At 39.8% G+C, this 15,247-nt stretch overlaps 1 protein-coding gene across 1 annotated transcript in view; it reads right to left on the bottom strand.

The window, feature by feature from the left end:
- The window catches only part of LOC144317371 (glutathione S-transferase A4-like), a 59,258-nt gene that overhangs the window by 1,922 nt on the left and 42,089 nt on the right, over positions 1-15,247 (bottom strand). Inside the window, exon 7 of the mRNA XM_077903669.1 lies at positions 220-404. Coding sequence (XP_077759795.1) covers positions 279-404 — 126 coding nt within the window. The 3' untranslated portion in view covers positions 220-278. The remainder of the gene's footprint in view (positions 1-219; positions 405-15,247) is intronic.

Genomic DNA, 15,247 nt, shown 5'->3' with positions numbered 1-15,247 from the left:
GAGAGACTACATAACCTGTTTTCCTTTGTCATTTAATTTTTAATTCAAAGAAAAAGACAAGATAGAAGAATTGAAAATCTGATTTTATATTTGATCCTAATTAAAAAGAATAAATTATACTACAATCTGCTTATGGGAGTTTTATTATTTAATTATCACTAAACCTTTGCAATGCTTTCCTGCCTCACAATAGCCAGGATTTAGATTTAGGTAACATACCTCATTGCTGGAAAACCTCAGCAGATTGGCCCTGCATGTGCTGGGCATCCATTCCTGCTTCATTTGATCCTGAAAATCTTCTTTGCTTGCTCTAAACTTTTCTCATCCAAGGGAGGCTTCCTTGGGCTGCCAGGCTGCAGAAACTTCTTCACGGTGGGGAGATTGCTGACTCTGGTTTTCAGGGCCTGCAAGGCACAAAGACACAGACTCAGAATGGAGCCAAAGACCAGCCCCGTCATCAGCACAAGCCAGGGAATCAGAGATGTTCCTAGCAAGGACCACTGAGTCCCCTCCATCAGCACCACAGGGAGGCTGGGAAATGACACCCAGTGAGACACAAGGTTGGAGGAAGAAAACACAGCTTAATACCATTTTCCCCCAAAGACATCTTTCTTTCAGACTCTATGCAGTTTCAGGTCCCCCTGCCTCCTTCCCTACACATAAATCCTACGGATTCATTGCTCTCATGCAACACAGGGAAGAGGAATGTGTCTGTCACATTTCGAAACACATACAGTCTCCAGACAGACCATGAAGATATAGCAAAACTGCCCTGGAATGGAAGACAGAAAATATAGAAAGGTAAACCACGAGACCAGGCAAAACAGTCATTCAGCACACGGAGAGAGGAACAGGGAGAGAGGGAGACTCTGCCCAGAGAAATGTGATGTCTGCCATTAGGAGCAAGAGTGGAGGAAAGGAAGCAGAAGGAAGGAGACCTGCTCAGGCAGAAGTATGAAGGAAGGAGAGGGACACACCGGGATAAGGAAAACCCCAGAGAAAACGAGGCCAGAAACCATAATGGAATAGGGATGTGGAGGTTGATGTTGAGCCCTGGGTCCTTCTCGTGGCAAAGACCATTTCTTTTTCTCAGGGAAGCATCCACTTCAATCCCCTTGGCATGACAAGATTCTGAGCCTCGACCAGCCCCTAGGAGCTAACTCTGGAGAGAGTCTTGCTGGAAAACTAAAACTTGGGTATAACTGGTACAATTCTTCCTCACAGTCAGTTTTTTATAAGATGCTTTGAGAGTCATACTCATGTTGCCTTAGTATTCAGGAAGGCCTCTGAAGCAACAATCAATGCCTGAGCAATGCCAGGCACCATCTTTCTTTGTGCTCTAAGTCCACAGCCCCAAAGTACTCAATAGTCCACTTACTTTTTCAAACACGGGGAGATAATGATCTGTTGTTCTCTCTCTGATCAGGGTAATCTGATCTTTTTGATCAGGTGGGCATAGAGGCAAAATCATGATCAATCCATTCAAATCTACCATACCTTCTGTGTACATATCTATCCTGGAAGACAAAGTGGGCAAATTGTCAAATGTCTTCTGCCTTTATTTTATTTTATTTTTTTTATTTTATTATTTTATTTCATTTTATTTTATTTATTTATTTTTTTTAAAGATTCCATTTATCTAGTCACGAGAGACACAGAGAGAGAGAAGCAGAGAGAGACACAGGCAGAGGGAGAAGCAGGCTCCATGCAGGGAGCTTGACCCGAGACTGGATCCTGGGTCTCCAAGATCAGGTCCTGGGCCGAAGGCGGCACTAAACTGCTGAACCACCGGGCTGCCCCCCGCCTTGATTTTATAGCTGAAAAATGTACAAGAACGGGCATCAGGAAGTGGCAAAGTAGTTCAAATCCCACCGAATGCATTTTTATATGCCAGTCATCCAGCTCTGATTTTTACTCGATTTGAACATTTCATTCAAGAACAACCTATCAAGGTAGATTTACGTCTAAAATTTTCATTATACCCATTACCAAAAAGAGGGACAGAGAACATTGGTGACCTGTCCAGAGTCACAAAGGAATTGGTGCAATCCTGTAAGTACCCCTAGGACCGTACCCGGGACTTGCCATATCTATGGTGACGTGTTCTGTGCACAAATGTAGTGTGACTCGTGTGGCTAAGACCTGCCATCTAAGTGATCTCTAGAGAGGGTCCCTGGCACAGCCATCCCAGTCATGGCGCCTTCCTCTCTTGTCCTGTTACACCACCCAGGCCCATTTATAACAAACATCGGCAGATTTTCCAATTATTTTCCACAACCTTGTCCACATACAGTTGCCCAACTCTGGCCTTGTTTGCATTTCTCAAGACCTCACCTAAAATATCCCCTGAAATGGCGAAATTCTTAATACAGTCACAACCAGTGCATATTATAAGGGATCTCTTTTTCTTTTGTTTCAAACCAGTTTTTCTAATCTACTTATACAAATACAAGCTCTATTGAAATATATTCATATACCATAATTTTCACCTTTAAAAATATTTTTGCAGTAGTTTTTAGGTAATTATGAAACCATCACCTTCTAATGCCAGAAGATTTTTATCACCCTAAAGACAATTCAGTACCTTTGATAGCCACTCTGTATTTCCTGGCCCCTCCAGCCCAGGCAACCACTCAACTACTTTCTGTTTCTATGGATTTGGATGTCTGGACATTTCACGTAAGTATACAAAATGTGTCCTTTTGTGTCTGGTTTCTTTGATTTGGTACATTATCAAAGCTCATCCATGTTGTAGTACACATCAATACTTTATCTGGCTAAATCATACTCCATTGTATGGATAAAACCATCTTTTGCTCATCTATCCATTGTTGGATGGACATTTTATTTGTTCACCTTTGTGACTATTAAGAGCAATACTGCTATAAACTTTTGTCAACAAGTTCTTGGGAGGATTTTTTTCATTTTCCTGAGTGTAGATGTAGCAGAATTGCTGACATATGATAACTGTGTAATTTTTGTGTAACTGCTAACGGTTCCTTACAAGATATAAATTTCAATCATGTGGTCCCCCAGGTATTGCCATAGAGAGGAGATCCCCCAGGTATTGCCATATTGACTAAATCTGGCTGCTTTAGTCCTGTATCAAAATGTTAAAGGTAACCTTGGCATCTTGAGAACCAGCTTCTGCTAACCCTCATCAAATGGCCAGTTCATTTAACTGGCTAATATGTTAGGTTCCTGGTCATTATCTTTATAATTTCTGGAACTTGAGAACCCAAAGGATCTGCCTTTGCATGCTTCCAAGCCTTCTTCTCTAGGCCCTCAGACTCATTGTCCCTTGGCTCTAGCTGTTGGGTGTATCCAGCTCCTTTGGGCCTGAGTACCTGGAGTCATGTTTCCATGTCCTCCTGGCTTTGTAGTTCATCAGCTTTGGGAAACTCTGTCAGTATGCTCTATCCATAGACTGCACCCCCTTATGTAATCATACTCACTTGATCCCACTCCATGTTTACTCTTTCCTCACCCTCATAAGTCTCTGCTGTGCTGGACCTCAGTTATAACACCAAGACCTGCACTGCTATTGGCCATGAAACCTGTGAACACAGTTCTGCTCACTCAAGGAAGGAACTAGATTGTTCCTGTTAATCATTGATGAAAGAATAAAAAAAATACCACAGGGCTCTTTCCTTAGGTCTTTCCCATAGAGGTCTTATTTGGTAGCCCTGCAGTTGAGAACGACTGTGGTCTGCACTAGGTTCATTCCAATGATGTTCACCATTGCACTTGCTAGCACATCAGACTTCTGTCTCTTGAAAAAAGAAAAGAAAGAATGAAATGTTTTCTGGTGACACTCTTCTTGGATGGAAAACATGTTTGTTGAGATGCTGGAGATAAAAAATGAAACTAGAATTACCTGGCAAAATCTCAGCAGAATGGTATATAGTATTGAGGTTCCCAGAGTCCTTTTTTTTCCTAGCAATTGCTCTTTTACTTTCTAGCAGCTATGCCATTTATCCAACCATGTATGTATCCATGGGTACACGAGACTTAACCATCTAGGTACATGAGAAATCTTTTATCATTTTGTATCAATTTATTTATAAAATCATGGAGATTTTAGGAATATGTCTGAAGAGATTACAACAAGGCTGCCAACCAGTTGCCATTCCAAATGGGAAGTTCCAAAAGAAGTCCGTAACAGCACTCTTGCCAGTCTAAAGGTTAACCTGCTTCAAGCTAACATATATCCTTACTTGCTGATCTAAATCCCTGGATCTGTAGAAGACAGATCACTGTCCTTGAGGACGGAAAGACCAGAGCTTTCCTGAGCTGCAGAGGCCAGTAAGTCTCTTTGCAGCTGCCTTGGCTTTCTGATTAGCCTAGCAATTTTTTTTATCAAAATGTTCTCCTTTTTTTAGGTCACACAAATGATTTTAGTAACCTCCCTTTGTGTATCTCTAGACTTAGCCATCCTTTGCAGAAAGAACAGTTACTGTTGCATGTCGCAAAACTGGAACCAGACCCCCTCGCACAACCCTCAACACTGAGATAACGTTTTTATCCTGGACTCTACCTGTTATCAAGAAATGTTGCAGTCCATTGCACTCCCTTTACTGATTAACTACATTATAGTCCTTTAAAAATCCCTTTAGAAATCTCAGAGTTGGCTTTTAGACAGGAGTCCAACTTCTCCCCAGGTGGCCAGCCTCCTGAATAAAGCTCATATTCCTCTCCAATCAAAACCTATCTCCTGAGTATTGCCTTCCAAATGACAGGCAGCCGAACTTGATCTGTAACCAGTCTCATAATGTTCATGACACTTAAGGCAGATTATGAGAGATATTTCTATGTAGGGGTCTCTTTCTCTGCTCTTTAAAGTTTATACACATTGCTATGCATATTTCTGAAGCATAAGAACTGTTTTGAAAATAACCACAATAATATACCTAAAATTATACCTAAAAATTCACAAAAATTTTTTAATATCATCTAACATTCAAGCAAATGTCAAGTTTCTAATTCTTGTGTCATAAATATTTATAGTTTGTTGAAACACAAATCTAAATGAGGTCCACACACTGGATCAGTTGCTGTGTCTTTTGATTCCTTTAAAATTAGTTCATTAAATAAATAAATAAATAAATAAATAAATAAATAAATAAAATTAGTTCATGTACTCTTTCATGGGCAAGATGACTTAAATTTCCATTCGGTCAAATCAGTCCATTTCTTTCTCAATATGTGGATATTTTTATTTAAGGGAAAACTATTCACTTACCATGTAGTGTGGAAGTCTCTTAGTTTATGAGATAAAAGTACTTTGATACAGTCAATTTAGTATCCAACTTCAGATTACTTAACTTAGAATCTACCTCCACTCCAGCTGCAGCCAGAAGCCACTGAATGGACTCCATTCTGCTTTATCTATTTAGTGAAGTTTGGGCTTCCCCATCATGATCCCATCTCCTGTTTTCCCTAAACCTAAATGGATGGATGGATGGATGATGGATGGATAACCATTGAACAAATGAAACCCAGAACTAAACTGTACTTTATGGTATGCATCCAAACAGAAGAGTGAAATGTCTGCCTTCTTCACAGTGGGGTTGGAGGAGTCTCATGAAGGGCTTTGTGCCTCAAATTCTCACCCATCAGTGGCCATCATCATGAAATTGCACCATACCAGGCTCAGGCTGCCATTTCTTCTCACTCTGAGGGCATAACCAAGGCCGCCATGATCTCACATAGGTGCTGGCCCTGGGAGCCGATGAGGGGCACTGAAATCCAAAGACCTTACTCACAGGGAGTGGAAGAAGGTAGCAGTCAGTTTCTGTTCTTTGGCTGTCATGCCGCACTTGCTCAGAAGTATTAACTGGGCCTTCATCTTCATCTGTTGCCAAAACCGTCTAAATTCTCTCCATAGAAAAGGATGCTCAACCTGTACTTAGGTGGCTCAGTCAGTTAAGCAACTGCCTTTGGCTCAGGTCATGATCGTGGGGTCCTAAAATTGAGCCCCATGTTGGCTCCCTGCTCAGTGGGTGGGGAGACTGTTTCTCCCTCTCCCTCTGCCCACTCCCTGCTCATGCTCTCTCTCTCTTTCTCTCTCTCTCAAATAAATAAATATAAATCTTAAAAAAAGAAAAGAAAAGGATACTCAATCCTTTTTTTTTTTTCAATTGAAATTATATATTTTTCTGCTGCTGGGCAAATTTTATTTTACAATCTAAAAAAGAGGATGTTAGTGCATTACCTTTATAGTATATATAAAAGAACTAACATTTTTAGTGTCTACCACAAAATGAGCATTGTTCTCATTTTTATTCTCATTTCCTGTCCATAAAATCACTTGAGGTATATTCTATTATTTTGTTTAAAGATTTTATTTATTTGAGAGAGAGAGAATGAGCAGGAGAGGGGTAGAAGGAGAAACAGACTCCCTACTGAGCAGCGAGCCAGACCTGGGACTTCATCCCAGGACCCTGAGATCATGACTTTAGCTGAAGTCAGGCACTTAACCAACTTAGCCACTCTGGAACCCCTAGATTCTGTCATTTATCCAAGTTTACATTTGAGGATTTTGATATCTATAGAGGTTAAGTGACTAGCCTAAATTAAGTGGTGAATCTAGCATTTAAACGTACTTTTATTTGACCCTGAAGTCTTAAAGATTCTCTATATTAGTGTTTTTCCAACTGTAGGCTGTGATGCATTAGTGGACTGGGAAATCAACACAGTGGATTCTGATTAGATTTTTCAAATGCGGTATAATAGTAAACATCATAGTGTATCATGTACAATAAGGGTAAGTATCTTTTTGGTAAAATTTTAATTCTAATTACATTAATACTGTGTGTGAGTGTCCCTGGGTGACTGGATGCTCTGAATTGTTGTCAAGTGAAATATTTTGACAAGGACCAGCCAAAGATGTCTGACAGCTGTTGTTTATTCTAACACTTTCTGTATTATCGAGATTTGGGGCTGGGTAATTCTTTGTTATCAGAGGCGGTCCTCTGCGTTGGAGGATACTTACTTAGCAGTATGCCTGGCCTCCACCCATGAGATGCTAGAAGCATAGTGCGCCTCTTCCACCCTGACAAGCCAAAACAAAACCAGGGGCAAAATCAGCCATGGCTGAGAACCGGCTCTACCCCAAGCTGCTAGAGGCAGCGACACACAGATGGGAGGAGCCAGAGAGCTCCTGACACAGTGACTGGGAAAATCAGCAATGGTCTTGGGCTGATTCTATCAGTGACATGAGTACAAAAGCACAAAATCCATTACAAAGCAAGGATTCAAGTTATCTACACTTGGGGAGGGACAATTTCAGCCCCATTTTGAGTCATCAGAGCTCTGGTCAGAGAGCTTTGCAAGATTTTGTTGTCGTTGAATTTTTATTTTTTTTTAATTTTTTTTATTATTTTTATTTTATGATAGGCACACAGTGAGAGAGAGAGAGGCAGAGACACAGGCAGAGGGAGAAGCAGGCTCCATGCACCGGGAGCCCGACGTGGGATTCGATCCCGGGTCTCCAGGATCGCGCCCTGGGCCAAAGGCAGGCGCCAAACCGCTGCGCCACCCAGGGATCCCCCGGTCGTTGAATTTTTAGCACAAATGTGTTTGTCCTTACATAACTGTCATATTTTTGAAAAGTGACGTGAAATTTGAATTTTTATATGCCAAAATAGTTTAAAGGTTCCAGAGGACCTTTATTTATTTTTCTTCTTGGACACCTGGCTCCTGGTTGACATGTAGCACATTTCCTCTTCTCAAGAATTTCATTCAAACTTCCCCCATTAACTCTCACTGAGCAGTTCCACGTATGAAGCAATAATGGCAGCCGGTCAGGAGCGGGATACAAGTCTGATTTGTTCCCTACCCTGAAGGGGTTTACATCTGGTTAGAAAAATAAGCTTACAGGGATGCCTGGGTGGCTCAGAGGTTGAGTGTCTGTCTTTGGTTCAGGGAGTGATCCCCGTCTCGGGATCGAGTCCCACATAGGACTCCTCTTGGGGAGCCTGCTTCTCCCTCTCTATGTCTCTGCCTCTCTCTGTGTGTTTCTCATGAATGAATAAATAAAATCTTAAAAAGAAAGAAAAAGAAGCTTATAGACAACTGAAGTTGTCTCCCGTATACGGGAAAGCCTGCTTTATTTATTTCTTGTTTTGTTCTCTTAATGCTGGCAATACTTCCAAGCCACCACTGATTCTCATGCTGCGTCCTAGTTGATGACTTGAAGTGCCTTCCAAAGACTAATTCTGTGCTCCATTGATGTACCCAGCTCTCCCTTCAAGACTCCTGAGCTATAGAACCAGAAGGCATCTGAGAAATCAGCTAGTCCTCCAAGTATGTAATGCATATGCTGCACCCCAGAGAAAGCGTGTGATTTGCCAGCTAGCAATGGAGTCTGGACTAGATCCTTGTGCTCCTGACATTCAGACTAGTTTCTCCTTGTTACTCCCAACTACTGAATTTTCACAGCCTGCAGCGATTACAGTTTCTGTGCCCCTCACTAACTTGTAAGCTCCTCGAATGCAGAGAAGTTGTCACAGTCTTTTAACCCAACACACTGCTCAGTATGGCACTTGCTCAAAGTTCAGCATCCTCCATATAACATGGCATGACTGGATATCTCAAAAGCCACACTTCATTTTTCTTTTGCGTTTCCCTCGTAGGGTTCCCATTTTGCAATTCAGCAGTATAGAGTAATTAGATAATAAGCTAGGATCGTGGTAACAAAGTGACTGATCCTGATTATAAAGCTCAACATTGTGCTGTTTAAACAGACTTATCAAAGCAGTGGAACCCTCCCACATGGCAGAAACACAACTGTGTGATAAAGTTTGGACAGGTCATTGGCAAGGCAGCCCAGGGGAATGTTAAACTGTTCAGACAGAAGGAATTTGCAAATCCTCTGTTAGACTGGGAACATGACAGCTCAAGAGAAGGGCATTATTGTTCTTAACTTTGTCTAGGAGGTAAATCCAGATGCACTTGCCTTTCTATGCCAAAGGCCCTATACATTTAGATTCGATTGCAATTTTAAGTCTTTTGTTTTTTTAAAAGATTTTATTTATTTACTCATGAGAAGACACAGAGAGAGGCAGAGAGAGACAGAGACACAGACAGAGGGAGGAGAAGCAGGCTCCATGCAAGGAGCCTGATGTGGGACAAGATCCCAGGACTCCGGGACCACGCCCTGAGCTGAAGGCAGTCACCAACCACTGACCCACCCAGGCGTCCTGCAATTTTGAGTCTTTTCTTCATAAAAGAGGAGGAGTAGGAGGAGGAAGAAGAGGGGAAAGAGGGTAAGGAGGAAGAGAGGAATAAAAGAGAAGAGCGGGCTGCAAAGAAGGAGCAGAAAGGAAAAGAGAAGAAAGAAAAATAGCATGCTACTCGGGCACCCAGTCATAAAGTAACTCATATGAACAACCAGCTAATGCATGTGAAATCAGCTGTGGGGTGTAAATCCCGATTCTGATTGGCAGGCATTGATGATCCGTTTCCCCACAGGAAGTGCTAGTTCAAGTGCGGTACGAGGGGCACGCAACCACTCAGACATATTTGCTTTGCTTTGCTTAAGTGGAGTCCCTGAATGTGTGACCCTAACAAGTATAAGTCCAGTATAATTGTGTGTTGACTTCTCCATGAATCACACTAATTCATCATTTCTAATAGAAAAAGTAATTTTAGTGTAAGCTCATATACTCCTCCTGGCATTGGACAATTCAGATTGCCCAATAATAGCACTCTGACCTTTCCCATATCATCAAACCCTCTGTTCTTCCTTTCTAAATTCTTGACGATTGTTATTTTTCTTAAAGATATGTCCTTGAGGAGCTAATAAACAATGCTTGAATTGTATCCTGAGCACACAAAGAAGGCACAATGAAAACATAAAGTACTCAAAGTAACACATTCAAAAATATTTTCCTAGTGAAACAGGCACGAGAAAATTATGAAGATCTATAAGGTCAGGACTAACCTGGTTAAAGTCCATGCTGCCTCTCTGCTCATTCCTCAATGCCAATTTCTGATATGCCTATTAGATGCTTTATTCTTTATTTAAATCAATTAATTAATATATAATGCATAATTGGTTTCAGAGGTAGAGGTCAGTGATTCATCAGTTGCAAATAACCACCCAGTGCTCATTATATCACCTGCCCACCTTAATGTCCATCACCCAGTTACCCCGTCACCCCACCCCCCTCCCCTCCAGCGACCCTCAGTTTGTTTCCTATGATTAAGAGTTTCTTATGGTTTGTCTCCCTCTCTGATTTGGTCTGGTTTTATTTTTTCCTCTCTTCCTCTATGATCCTCTGTTCTGTTTCTTAAATTCCACATATGAGTGAGATCATATGATAACTGTCTTTCTCTGAATGACTTATTTCACTTAGCATAATATCCTCTAGTTCCATTCACATCATTGCAAATGGCAAGATTTCATTTTTTTTTGGATGGTTGAGTAGTATTCCATTGTATGTGTGTGTGTGTATATATATATATATATTATATATATAATATATATATATGTATATGTATATACCACATTTTCTTTATCCATTCATCTGTCATCTGGGCTTTTTCCATAGTTTGGCTATTGTAGATATTGCTGCTTTAAACACTGGGGTGCAGTTACCCTTTCTGATCACTACATTTGTATCTTGGGGTAAATACTCAGTAGTCTAATTGCTGGGCCATAGAATAGCTCTATTTTCAACTTTTTTGAGAAACCTCCATACTGTTCTCCAGAGTGGCTGCACCAGCTTGCATTCCCACCAACAGTGTAAGAAGGTTCCCCTTTCTCTGCATCCTGGCCAACATCTGTTATTTCCTGAGTGGTTAATTTTAGCCATTCTGACTGCTGTGAGGTGGTATCTCATTGTGATCTTGATTTGTATTTCCCCGATGCCATGTGATGGGGAGCATATTTTCACGTATCTGTTGCCCATTTGCATGTCTTCTTTGGAGAAATGTCTATTCATATCTTCTGCCCATTTCCTGTTTGGATTATTTGTTCTTTGTGTGTTGAGTTTGATAAGCTCTTTATAGATTTTGGATATTAGCCCTTTAACTGATATGACATTTGCAAATATCTTCTCCCATTCTATTGGATCTTTTGGTTTTGTAGACTATTTCCTTTGCTGTGCAGAAGCTTCATTTCTTGATGAAGTCCCAATAGTTCATTTTTGCCTTTGTTTCCCTTGCATTTGGAGACGTGTTTAGTAAGAAGTTCCTGTGTCCAAAGTCACAAAGGTTGCTGCCTGTGTTTTCCTCTGAGATTTTCATGGATTCCTATCTCACATTTAGGTCTTTCATCCATTTTGAGTCTACTTTTGTGTATGATGTGAGGAAATGGTCCAGTTTCATCCTTCTACATGTGGCTGATCAATTTTCCCAACACCATTTGTTGAAGAGACTGTCTTTTTTTCCTTTGGATATTCTTTCCTGTTTTGTTGAAGATTAGTTGACCATAGAGTTGAGGGTCCATTTCTGGGTTTTCTATTCTGATTCCATTGATTATCCATCTGTCTCTTTTTGTGCCAGTACCATACTGTCATGATGATTATAGCTTTATAATAGAGCTTAAAGTCTGGAATTGTGATGCCAACAGTTTTGGTTTTCTTTTTCAATACTCCTCTGGCTATTCAGGGTTTTTTCTTGTTCCATACAAGTTTTAGGATTATTTGGTCCAGCTCTGTGAAAAATGTTGATGGTATTTTGATAGGGATTGCACTGAATATACAGATTGCTCTAGGCAGCATAAACATTCTAACAATATTTGTTCTTCCAATCCATAAGCATGGAATATTTTTCCATTTCTTTGTGTCTTCCTCAATTTCTTTCATAAGTGTTCTATAGTTTTCTGAGTACAGAGCCTTTGCCTCTTTGCTTAGATTTATTCCTAGACGTCTTATGGTTTGGGGTGCAATTGTAAATGAGATCAACTCCTAATTTCTCTTTCTTCTGTCTCATTGTTAGTATATAGAAATCAAACTGATTGTTATGCATTGATTTTTATATCCTGCCACTTTGCTGAATTCCTGTATGAGTTCTAGCAATTTTGGGGTGGAGTCTTTTTGGGTTTTCCACATGGAATATCATGTCATTTGCAAAGAGTGGAAGTTTGACTTCTTATTTGCCAGTTCAAGAGGAAATTCTATATCCAGACTGCCCTCAGACTTGAAGTGCAATATCAATCCTCTGAGTCTGGCCTGCCAGCCTACCCTATAGATTTTGGTTTGGCAGTCTCCACAATCATGTGAGCCAATTCCTAAAAATGAAATACACTCTCTCTCACACACATACACATTCTAGTCTGTTTATCTGGAGAATGCTAATACAGAGGTCTACAGGAAAAAATGAGAAGTAGTGTCTTTGCAATATTATCAATTAGTGTATGGCAAAGATTAATTAAGGTAAATTATTTAGGGGTACACAGAAAACTGGGCAAATACAAAAAAATAAAGTAATGATTAATTCTAGGAAAAGCAAAGCCTTGTACCTCAATGAACAATGTTTTGTCATAGAAATGTAAATGCTTACAACTAAAAATCCTTATATAATTATCTGAGGAGAGGGAAATGAATCAGGAATATCTAAAACTGATAAATTGAGAAACAGAATATAAACATATTATTCAGAAACACAGAAATGAATGCTAAGAAAAATTGCCCCAAAAAAGACATGGGTAATTTCCCCTAGTACAAGGGTAGGAGTTAAGAAAAGGCAGATCAGCTATTTGCAGTTTTTCATCATAAGACTTTTTAACTATTTGAACTTATAATCAGGTATTATTTTGATAAAAATTAAATCAACATAAATGCTCAGAAAAAAAGTATTAGTTCTTCTTTAAATATTTGGTAGAATTCCCCATCTGGCCCCTCACTTTAAATCTGGAGGTGTTTTGAGGTCTAAAATAAATCTCTTATAGGGATCCCTGGGTGGTGCAGCGGTTTAGCGCCTGCCTTTGGCCCAGGGCGCGATCCTGGAGACCTGGGATCGAATCCCACATCGGGCTCCCGGTGCATGGAGCCTGCTTCTCCCTCTGCCTGTGTCTCTGCCTCTCTCTCTCTCTCTCTCTCTCTCTGCGTGACTATCATAAATAAAATTGAAAAAAATCTCTTATAGACAGCATTTTGATGGGTCTTGCTTTTTTTTTTTTTTTTTTTATTCAATCTGATACCCTGTGTCTTTTGATTGGGGCATTTAGCTCATTTACATTCATGATTTTTGGAAGATATGAATTTAGTGCCATTGTATTTCCTGTAAATTCACTATTTCTGTATATTGTCTCTGTTTATTTCTGGTGTCTGTTACTTTTGGGCTCACTCTTAGCTTATAGGATCCCTTTTAATATTTTCTTGTAGGGCTGGTTTGTTGATCATAACAAATTCTTTTAGTTTCTGTTTGTCCTGGAAGCTTTTTATCTCTCCTTCTATTCTGAATGATATTCAGATGAATGAAGTATTCTTGGCTGAATATTTTTCTCATTTAAAACTGTGAATATATCATGTCAGTCTTTTTATGCCTGCTGGGTCTCTGCGGATAGGTTTGCTGTGACTTATGTTTCTACCCTTGTAGGTTACAGACCTTTTGTCCTGAGCTGCTTTCATGACTTTTTCTTTGTCTATGAGATTTGCAAGTTTCACTACTATATGTCGGGATGTTGATAGATTTTTATTGATTTTGATCAATAAAAATTTTATTGATCTATTTTATTGATGTTGGGGGGTTCTCTGTGCATCCTGGATTTGAATGCCTGTTTCCTTCCCCAGATTATGGAAGTGCTTTGCTATAATCTTCTCCAATTTACCTTGCACACCCCCTGTCTCTGTCTTCTTCTGGGATCCTAATTATTCTAATATTGTTTCACTTTTTGGTATCACTAATCTCTCTAAATCTCCCCTCATGTTCCAGTAGTTGTTTATCTCTTTATCTCAGATTCTGTATTCACCATCATTTTGTCTTCTAGATTACTAATTCTCTCATCTGCCTCACTTATCCTAGCAGTGAGTGTCTCCAGTTTTTTTTTTTTAAGATTTTAATTTATTCATTCATGAGAGATGCAGAGAGAGAGAGAGAGAGAGAGAGAGAGAGGCAGAGACACAGGCAGAGGGAGAAGCAGGCTCCATGCCAGGAGCCAGACGTGAGACTTGTCCCTGGTCTCCAGGATCACACCCTGGGCCCAAGGTGGTGCTAAACCACTTGAGCCACCGGGGTTGCCCACATCTCCAGTTTTAATTGCATCTTATTAATAGCATTTTTTTTATTTCAACATGATTATAGTCTTTTTTTATTTCTCCAGGGATTCTCTAGTTTCTCCTATGCCCAGCTGGTCTCTTTACAATCATTATTCTGAAAACTAGTTCCAACATCTTACTTATGTTCATATTGATTAGGTCCCTGGTAATCAGTACTGCCTCTTGTTCTCTTTTTTGAGGTGTGTTTTTCCATCTTGTTATTCTGTCCAGAGAAGAACAGATAAACGAGAGAATAAAATACTAAAATGGCAACGACCCCAGAGAAATATACACTAAACAAATCAGAAGAGGCCTGAAACTGAAAAGAAAAAAGATAAATAAAAAATAAGAGAATATAATTAGACAGGTGAACAGAATACAGCAATACACTGGATCCTGTATTTTGGTCCATTTGTTAGAAAACTAGATCCCAAAATTGTAATGAAAGAAAAACTTACATACATACAAAAAAATTAAATACAATGAAAAGATAGAATGTAACTGTAAAAATGAAAATTAAAAAACAAGAAAAGGGCAGCCCCGGTGGCTCAGTGGTTTAGCACTGCCTTCAGTCCACGGATATACAAAAAAAAAAAAAAAAAAAAATTAAATACAATGAAAGGATAGAATGTAAAATGAAAAATTAAAAAATGAAAATGTAAAAATGAAAATTAAAATTAAAACAGATTTTTTAAAAGAGTGATAAAATAAGAAACTGGTTGAAACGGAAAGAGAAAAAATTAAAATGTTAAGACTAAAGAATCATGGGAATAAAAACCATGAATTCTATATGCTATATTCCCCTAGCAGTGGAGTTTTGCAGTTCTCAATGATGAGTAAACTTGGTCTTGGCTGGATGCTCTTGCTGATCTTCTGGGGGAGGCCCTGTTGTGTTGATCCTCAAGTGCCTTTGACCCCATCCCCTCCGCGTCCCCATTGAATTGCACCACTCTTGCCAGGGGCCAGGCTAACTGATCTGTTCCAGATTGCTGAAGGTGGCTTTTATTCTTGGAAGGCTTTCCACACAGCCTTAGAGGATG

Source organism: Canis aureus, chromosome 7 (assembly GCF_053574225.1).
Source record: "Canis aureus isolate CA01 chromosome 7, VMU_Caureus_v.1.0, whole genome shotgun sequence".
NCBI lineage: Eukaryota > Metazoa > Chordata > Mammalia > Carnivora > Canidae > Canis > Canis aureus.
Note: the sequence above shows the minus strand (reverse complement) of the source record. Positions and strands in the feature narration are given on the sequence as shown.